The sequence below is a fragment of the Marmota marmota genome, unplaced genomic scaffold (assembly GCF_001458135.2).
Source record: "Marmota marmota marmota unplaced genomic scaffold, marMar, whole genome shotgun sequence".
Lineage (NCBI taxonomy): Eukaryota > Metazoa > Chordata > Mammalia > Rodentia > Sciuridae > Marmota > Marmota marmota.
In genome coordinates this window covers 30,787,853-30,797,519 of record NW_026000082.1, presented here as the reverse complement: position 1 = coordinate 30,797,519, position 9,667 = coordinate 30,787,853, and the positions used below count along the sequence as shown (strand labels likewise).

Below are 9,667 nucleotides of genomic sequence, written 5' to 3'. Positions count from 1 at the left end.
TCTGGCAAGGTGGGGCCCCGGCTGCCCCAGAAACACAGATCCTGGTCCAGGCGGTGCGGGGGCGTGGCCCGGGGCCGCCTGCGGGGGAGCCGGACAGTGTCACCCAGGGAGGGCACGACTGACCGGAGGAGGGAGCCAACTCGGATCGGAGGAGACGAGGCGTGGGTCGGGATCACTCCTGGTCGATTTAGAGGGACTGGAAGCGGGTTCAGAGATTCCTCCCCACCAAGATCCCCGGAACCTTTCCGGACTGGGCACCCCCTCCCTCCAACCCCCAACCGTGCTGCCAGGCCAGGACTCTATCCCGCCACTGCCCTCCCTTGGTTCCCCTCACCGGGACAGAAGAAAATCCACCACGAAGTGGGCAGTCTCGGTGAATAGCATGGTGTCCAACCCGTCTGCCCCGGTTTTGGCCTTTTTAATACCTGCCTGAGCATGGGGGGCGGGGAGGCTTGAAAGCCCATATTCCCCCAGGGCCGGCTGTTTTTAGCAAGAGGCGTCAGCTGTCAGGTGAAGTTGGGGGCCGAGCTGGTCTCTCCAGCGGGGCCTAGTCCGTGTTATGCCCTCTCCAGCAGCTTCAACAGAGGGGGCTAGTCATCAGATCTTCAGGTTCTCTAGAGATGTGTCCCCTTAGGCCAAAGACAAAAGCACAAGGACAGGCAGAGGGATCCAAAGGCAAGGAAGACCAGCTGTGTGTGTTGGAGAAACGATTTTCCACCCCCCCCCCCAAGGACCTTCAGCCTCTGTTCCTTAGTGGGATGTTGTGCTCATAGGGAACCCACACCTCAGAGGGCCCGGGTGGTAAGGATCTGCACAATTCCCAACACATCAGTCTTTAAAGAATAGAAAGGATCCTCACACCTACCCCCCAAAAGTTAAAAATCCTTGAGCTGGGCTCACTTTGGGGCTGAAGAAGAAACAGGCTCAGAGCTGGGTAGACAAAAACAAAAGTAAACTCTAGCTTCCTTGACTGTTCCTGCTCCTATAAAGGGTGAGACAATCTTTCTGTGCCCTTGTCTGGCTTAGAGCATGGGGTTCAGGGCTCAGGGCTTGGAGCCCAGGCTGGGCCCTGCTCCTGACGCCCTGGGGATCCAGAGGAACTCACTGGCCCAGTTCCCTTTCCCACACTGCCAGTTTGGGCTATTTCCCCCCTAGTGACTCACACTGGCTGCCTGGGAGAGTGGGCAGCTGTTTTGAGCCCCCAGAGCCCAGCACAGGCCCTGGCTTGCCCCCTCCAATTGTGCAGCCATATTTGGGGAACTAATCTCTTTTCCCTCCTTGGGGAATCTCCCTCCTCCAATCCCTTTCTTTTTCCCCATCTTCAACCTCTCCCTCCCTGATGGCTCCTTCCCATCAGCAAGCAAACAGGTTCTAGTCTTTCCTATCTTTGAAAAAACGGAAAGCCCTCCTTCAACCACACCCTTCTCCAGCCCCCACTTCACAGCCAACATTCTTCAAAGAGTTGTGTGCACAAGTTATTTCCACTTCCTCCTCCCACCCCTGCAATCTGGCTTCCTCCCCCAGCATTGGACAGGACAGCTCTTCAAGGTCACTACTGACCTCTTGGTTGCATAAATCCAAAGGATGCTTGCAAGTCTTTATCTGACTTGACCTCTTAGCAGTGGCTGACTTCAACACAGTCAAAAACACTCCCTCTTATTGAGATACTGCTGGGCCCTGGTTTTCAGGACACCGTACACTTTTGATTTTCTCAGGACACTGTGCACTCTTGATTTTCTCACTATCTCACCAGCTGCTGCTGCTCCATGGCAAGTTTCTCATCCTCTGCTCACCACCTAATCACAGTTGTTCCTAGGCCCTCTACAACCTGTGTCTGGAGTCCTATTCCTTCCCACTTGTTCTGCATTCAGCCTAGGTCAGACACTTCTGTTCTTCAGCCCACCCTTCTCCTGGAGCCCTCCAATGGATGTCCCGCCTCATAGCAAACATGTCCCACATCTGCTTTCCATTCCACATCCCCAGCTTGGCCATTTTCCATTTGTCTGAATCTAAAATCTGAGCTTGGTTCTAGATTGACTGTCTTGTTTCTTCCTTTTCTTATTGAAGAAGTTATGAAATCTTGTCCTCTCCAGGACATATCTAAAACCCCATTGCTAGCCAGGTGTAGTGGTGCATGCTTGTATCCCAACTACTCAAGAGGCTGAGGCAGGAGGATTGCAAGCTCAAGGCCAGCTTCGGCAACTTAGCAGGACACTGTCTCAAATTTTATAAAAGGGGCTGGGGACATATCTTAGAGGCAGAATGCTCCTCAATTCAATTTCCAGTGACACATAAACCCACCCACAAAGAAAGAAAAAATGAAACAAACCCCATTGTTTCCATTTTCACTATCCACACCTGGCCCAGTGAAGGTCCCTTTACCTTATACCTGGGGACTACAACAGCCCCCCTTTTCCCTGCTGCATCCTACACCCCCATATGATCTGTCCCCACAGGGCAGTCAGGGTTGCCCTTCCAAACATGAATATGACCATCCCCCTGCATAACACCAAGTTCACAGACATCACTTGCCAATCTCAGTGCCAGGACATTTCCCACCTCCGTACCTTTGCCTGGGTAACTGCTTCTCACCCTTCAGTCCAAGTTTCAGTTCCTTATGAGAGCCATTCCCACCATTGGGCCAGTTCAGGTAGCTCCTAACCAGGACCTAGCCTCACCCCTGTGGACTAATCAAGCAGTCATTCACCAGCTGGTCTAAGCTGCAGACTGCTGAGCCCTCCCATCATAGACCTGGGAATGTCAAGATGCATAAAACACAGTCCCAGCCCTTCGTGAGTCCATAGGGGCATGAAACTGGGATCATCGACACTGGGACAAGCAGTTACTATGGGAGGAGATGGATGGCTGTGAGGAGCCTTCTCTGAGAAGTAACAATGGGTGAACCTGAAGGGAAAGTGGGGTTTTGAGGGAAGTTATTGCAGGCAGAAGGTACATGTGCTTAAAAGTGGGAAGAGATTTTTGTGAAGAGCTGAGTGTGTCCATTGTGGCCTGACAAAAGACATGAAGTCATTAATGAGATTTAAATAGAAATGACATAGCTGGGATTGTGGTTTTTTATTCATTTGTTTTTGTTTTGGGTACAGTGGATTGAACTCACTGAGCCACACCCCCAACCTTTTTATTTTTTATTTTGAGTCTGGGTCTCATTAAGTTGCTTAGGACCTTGCTTAGTTATTGACGCTGGCTTTGAACTTGTGATCCTCCTGTCTTGGCCTCCAGAGTTGCTGGGATTACAGGTGTGCACCATCATGCCCTTCCTGAGATTGTGGTCTTTATAAACTAATTCTGCACTGGAGGAATAAACAAGGAAGGAAGTAGGGGGATTGGTTGGGGGATGCTGGAGGAATCCAGATGGCTAGAGATGGGGGCCTCCCTCATGATGTTGGCAGTGAAAATGGGGCAGAATGAACTATTGTTGCCTGGGCTGGGGGGTGGGGAAAAGGGAGGGAATGAGAAAGTCTCTGGTCCTTGTACCTGAAAGGTGGGTGGGGAGAGGACAGTAGGAACTGGGACACCCATCTCCCTGTGTCCATCCAAGGTTCCACCTGGCATGGGGTTGCCCATGGGTGATGTTTGTCACCCATCCTTTTCCCCTATAAAGCAGATGCAGATGGAAGCTCAAGAGAGAGAAGGCTGGGGCTGGGGATGTGGCTCAAGCAATAACACGCTCACCTGGCATGCACAGGGCACTGGGTTCAATCCTCAGCACCACATAAAAATAAAATAAAGATGTTGTGTCCACTGAAAACTGAAAAATATTTAAAAATTCTCTCTCTTCTCTCTCTCTTAAAAGAGAGAGAGAAGAGAGAGAGAGAGAGAGAGAGAGAGAGAGAGAGAGAGAGAGAGGGCTGCCTAGTTCATTGGCACACAGCTGTAATCCCAGCAGCTTGGGAAGCTGAGGCAGGAGGATTGGGAGTTCAAAGCCAGCCTCAGCAACTTAGCAAGACTCTGTCTCTAAATAAAATATAAAAAGGGCTGGGGATGTGGCTCAATGATTAAATGTCCCTGGGTTCAATTCTTGGTACCAATGTGGGTGGGGGGAGGAAGAGATGTAGAAGTCTGCTGATAAGACATAGTACAAGACAGCTGGGAGCAGAAAGAGGAAGTTGGGTCAGAACCCGAATATGATGGGGTTTCAGGGAAAGTGGCATCTGGGGTTTCCTGAGAGCCTGGAAATTCCACTATCTTTGGTTCTAACACAATACCCCAAATCCTGAGATTTTCAAACCTAGCCCAGTCCTTGGGGTCCCTCTAGAAACCACAACCCCTGACAGGTCCCAAGATGATAAACTAATGTCTGCATGCCCTTCCTGTGGACTAGTCCCCATACCTGATACCTGCGTGGCCCAGGACAATTCTCATCATAAACCTGTGGAGGCTCATTTATCTCCATTGCACCTATGAGACTTCAAGGGGTTAAGGAACTTGCTCAAATTCACACAGCTAGGATGAGGCTGGGAGAGGATTTGAACTGAGGTTTGACTGACATCAGAGTCTGTGCTTTTAACTCTGTGCTATATTAAGCCTGTCGACCCTTGGTTGATTGGCTCAGCATGGGGAGGAGGCTTTGTGGGGGATTTGCTTGTGGTTGGGGTGGCTGCCCCCCTCTCATATCAAGCGATAGGAAAGGGTAGTGCTGACGTCAATTGTTACCATGACGATACAGCAACCCTTTTCCTGCAGTTTCTATGGTAACCTGGGGGGTCCATCTGTACTTCGCCCCCTCCTTCTAAAAGGGGGTTCCTTAGGGAGGGGCCAGCTAATAAGGTGTCTGAGAGAGAAGTCAGGAAAGGAAGTGATTTGAACATATCCCTTCCCCGAGTCCCTCCTCATTGCTCAGACCCAGAGAAAAAGGCTGGGACCCAGAGGTCCTGCACTGGGGTCCAGGAAAAGGTTTACCCCTGAGGGTGAAGAAAGCAGCTCTGCCCTTCCCACCTGGGGAATCTTCTGCAAATGCCCCCCAATCCCACCCCATTCTTAGACTCCATAGCAGAACTGCAGGGAAGTTGGCAAGAGGGTTTTCCCAACCCCCTGCAGGGCTGGCTACCCAGCCCCTGGAGACATTGTCCTTGGCTCTCTGTCTCTCTGTTGCCCCTGGAAGTCAAGGTTGGAACAGCAGCAGTTGTGGCCTGCTCATGTACTGCCTGGGACTGTACAAGCATGACCTATGGAAGTTTTGCAGCAGGGGTCATTAACCCCATTTTCCAGATTTGGAAATGGAGGCTAAGAGAGGCTTAGAAGTCTAAGTTCATACAGTCAGTAAGTGGCAGAGGCAGGACTCGAATTCAGGACTAGAGTTTAGGCCAGAGACATTTCCAGTGCAAAAGAGAAAGAACAGAACAAGATGGACATGGAGAAGATAAATGAGAGAATGAAGTGACCTTGGTTGGAGCCTGTTATACTCCCTGTCACCTACAAATCAAAGTTCAAACTCCTCAGCCTGGTATTAGGAGGACTCCTAACTCAGCTTCACTAACCCATCCCTGGATTCCCTGCATGAGGCATGAACTCTCAGCACATAGCATGGCCCAAGTAGGTGTTGGTGAACACTGAACTGAATTTCTTGAACTTGACCCTCTCTCCTTCCTGCCTCTAGGCCTTTGCCCACAATGTTTTCTCCACCTGGAATACCCCTTTCCCCTTGCTCATGGATATATTAGAGCTAACTAGCCCCCCAAGATCTGGACCACTGGCAAGGTCAATCAGTGTCTGGAATCTTGACATCCCTCACAAACCAAGCTCGTGGAAGGTAGCAGTAGTAAATGTTTTGCTTTTTTTTTTTTTTTTTTGGTATTGGGGATTGAACCTAGGGGCTCTCTGCTACTGAGTTACATCCCCAGACTTTTTATTTATTTATTTTGGTACCAGGGATTGAACCCAGGGGTGCTTAACCACTAAGCCACATCCCTAGGCCTTTCTTTTTTAAACTTTTTTTTTTTTTTAAGAGAGAGAGAGAATTTTAATATTTATTTTTTAGTTTTCGGCGGATACAACATCTTTGTATGTGGTGCTGAGGATCGAACCCGGGCCACACGCATGCCAGGCGAGCGCGCTACCACTTGAGCCACATCCCCAGCCCCTTTTTTAAACTTTTTGAGACAGGGTTTCCATATGTTGCTTAGGGTCTCACTACTGGCCTCAAACTTGTGATCCTCCTGCCTCAGCCTCCGAGTCACTGGGATTACAGGCACCCGCCACCATGCTTGGCTTAATTTTTGAGACGGTGTCTCACTAGGTTGCTTAGGCTGGCCCTTCAACTTTAAGTCCTTTGCCTCAATCTCCTGAATTGTTGGGATTACAAGCATGTGCCACTACACCTGGCTGTGTTTTTCAAGGAAAAGAGAATTGAGGAGAGGGGTTGAAAGAAGTAAGGAAGGAGGACTAAGGCTGTAGCAGAGTGCTTGCCTAGCATGTGTGAGGCACTGCTGGGTTTGATCCTTAGCCACATAAAAATAGACATTCTGTCCATCTATTACTACAATTTTTTTTTTTTTAAGAAGTAAGGAAGATGAGAAAACAAAAAGGAAGCATGGAAAGGATTCACCTTTGGGGCATGGCAGTTTGGAAGGGCCTGGGAGAGCATTTTGCATGGAAACCAAGAAGGGTGTCCCCTTCAGGTGAAGTGGGATCTGAAGTGCTCTTGGGAGAGGCTTGGACTTCTAGGGGAGGCCTATTGAGTCAATTGTGCTTAGATCTCTGGGGACAGGAGACTAACCTGATCTTTGGGTTACATTTCCCCCCCCCCAAATAAAAATAATAAGGTTCATTAAAGCAAAATTGGAAAGCAGAAAATACTTGTTCAGCTTTGGGCAGCCTTCGAGTCATGGGCTCCTCCTACGGATGGATTTAAAGGCATTTAGCCTGAGGACACTGAGGAGTGTGCCAGCATCACTCAATTCCTTCACCTGTAAAATAAGGAAGAAATCAGTTTTCCAAACCATCTCTTTCCCAGGCTCTCTGTGATCCCGCCAGTCCTAGGAGAATCTTACTCAAAATGAACTGGTTCAGACCCTAAACCCTCTAATAGAGCCAGAGGTGCCCGTGATCACAAAGTGGCAGACAGCAAAACCTAATTCCAGTTTGGGAGAATGACATGAGCCTGGTGTGGCCAGTCTTTTTTCTAAGTTCCGTTTGCCCACCTGTCCCTCCCTGGATTCAGTAGGTCGCCATCGTCCAGCGTAGTAATCTGAATTTCACTGGTGACCCAACGACAGAGATAGAAAGATGGACGATGACAGGACCCTGGGGAACATGACCAACAAGAAATGGAGGGAGAAGGGTGGCGTCGGGCCAGAAAAAGGCAGACGTGGAAGGGCGGGCCCCTAGGGTCAGATCCGCGGGAGGAGGCAAGCAGCCCATCAGACGGACAGACATACACGGCCAGCCCGGAATGGAAAGAACAGTTTATGCTGTGCTTTATTAAAATGTGCATCATTCTTTTATTTTAAAATGTGCATCATTGTCTCGTGCTCGGCGCGTGCGACCTCAGCTTGGTGGCCCGCGGCTGTGTCCAGACGGAGAATGTTCTAGCGCTGGGGGCGGCTGTGGATGAAGTCCTTGGGGGGAAAAGGAGCAGGCCAAGGGCGATGGTGGAGTAGAGCTGCCTCGCGGAGGCAGCATGAGCTGAGAGGGTGATAGGAAGGAAGGAGGCGCTAGACAGCATGGAGGACTTTCTGCTCTCCAATGGGTACCAGCTGGGCAAGACCATTGGGGAAGGGACCTACTCAAAAGTCAAAGAAGCATTTTCCAAAAAACACCAAAGAAAAGTGGCAATTAAAATTATAGACAAGATGGGAGGGCCAGAAGGTGAGCTGGGGCCCCTTTGGAGCAAGGGAGGGCTGGCTGAGGTGGGTGGGTACTTCCTCCAGTCACTGAAATCTCCCTCCTTCCTTTTAGTCGGAACCGAGGAGGATTATGGCCCTGGGGTAGGTCAGTGGGGGACAGGGATGCTGGGATTCCAAGAACATCACACCTCAAATCCAAGATAAAATTGGCACAAAGTGAAGAGTCCTGGGGCTTTTCCTATTCCAGGAGGGGAACAGAGACTGGGAGACGCCACAGCCAGGGCTAACAGAGGGCAGGAGCTGGTTCCAAGGCAGGTGGAGGCTGGAAAAAGGAAGACTGGGCTTCTGGAAAGAACTGTGGGTCAGAAGGTAGGGGTAGGAGGAGGTGGTTCTCCACCCTGTGGGCAAATCAGGTCTCCTGAGATTCAGTGGCTTCCTCTAAAGTCCCCAAAGCAGCTTAATATCTGTGGTCTCACAGTAGTCCCTGAGTTTGGCAGAGAGTAGTTCCTCTGAATAATGTATTAAAAAGATAATAAGTGAATATACTTTGCAATGTTTAAGCCACTAGACATATCTAAAACTATTTAACCCAGGAATAAGACCCAGTCATGGTGGGTAGAGTCAGGAGTAAGGAGTTAGGCCCTTCTGATCTTGATGTACATCTCTCTTTGTTTCCTCAGAGTTTATCCAGAGATTCCTGCCTCGGGAGCTCCAGATTGTCCGAACCCTGGACCACAAAAACATCATCCGGGTGTATGAGATGCTGGAGTCTGCAGATGGGAAAATCTACCTGGTGATGGAACTGGCTGAGGGAGGGGATGTCTTTGACTGCGTGCTGAATGGGGGGCCACTGCCTGAGAGCCGGGCCAAGGCCCTCTTCTGCCAGATGGTTGAGGCCATCCGCTACTGCCATGGCTGTGGCGTGGCCCACCGGGACCTCAAATGTGAGAACGCCTTGTTGCAGGGCTTCAACCTCAAGCTGACCGACTTTGGCTTTGCCAAGGTATTACCCAAGTCACGCCGGGAGCTGAGCCAGACCTTCTGCGGCAGTACAGCCTATGCCGCCCCTGAGGTGCTGCAGGGTATTCCCCACGACAGCAAGAAGGGTGACATCTGGAGCATGGGCGTGGTCCTCTACGTCATGCTCTGTGCCAGCCTACCTTTTGATGACACAGACATCCCCAAGATGCTGTGGCAGCAGCAGAAGGGGGTGTCCTTCCCCACTCATCTGGGCATCTCGACCGAATGCCAGGACCTGCTCAAGCGGCTCCTGGAACCAGACATGATCCTCCGGCCTTCAATCGAAGAAGTTAGTTGGCACCCATGGCTAGCAAGCACTTGATAAAAGCAATGGCAAGTCCTCCCCAATAAAGTAGGGGGAGAAAGCAAATCCAAAACCCGCTTCTAAAATGGTGATATATATTTTACACTTTGTTTAGTTATACTAAAGCTTACCTACACCCTCCCTAGACGACTCTTTCCCTCACAAGGGCCATGGAACCAAGGGCCTCATTCCCTTTTGTTATGGCTGACAAGTGATTTTCATACAGGTGTTTAACCAAAGTTAATTAAATTAGACCCCAGAATCATCCACACACAGGGGGAGGAGAGGAGAGGAAAACAAAAATGACAAGAGTGATTGGAACCACTGTTGCTGCGACTTCCTTTACAAATAAAAGCAGAAGCATTGGGAATGCAGAAATGGCCTCCTGGCTCCTTGTCTTGGTGAGAAGCCAGTCGGGGCCCCATCCCTTCTTCATCCCAGAGACCAAGCTAAGTCTGACATGGGGTCAAGGGATTGATTTCCTTAGGACCCAGACCAAACCTCCAATGCCTCTGTCTCAGCTCCAAGCAGGAAGCCA

At 50.2% G+C, this 9,667-nt stretch overlaps 1 protein-coding gene across 1 annotated transcript; it reads left to right on the top strand.

Annotated features, from left to right (window-relative positions):
- Positions 1 to 7,518: 7,518 nt before the first annotated feature.
- On the top strand, positions 7,519 to 9,624 carry Tssk3 (testis specific serine kinase 3). Its single transcript, XM_015485326.2, has 2 exons — positions 7,519 to 7,827; positions 8,486 to 9,624. Exons 1-2 carry the CDS (start codon positions 7,683 to 7,685, stop codon positions 9,145 to 9,147), a joined length of 807 nt encoding a protein of 268 aa, XP_015340812.1. The 5' UTR covers positions 7,519 to 7,682; the 3' UTR covers positions 9,148 to 9,624.
- Positions 9,625 to 9,667: the final 43 nt, after the last annotated feature.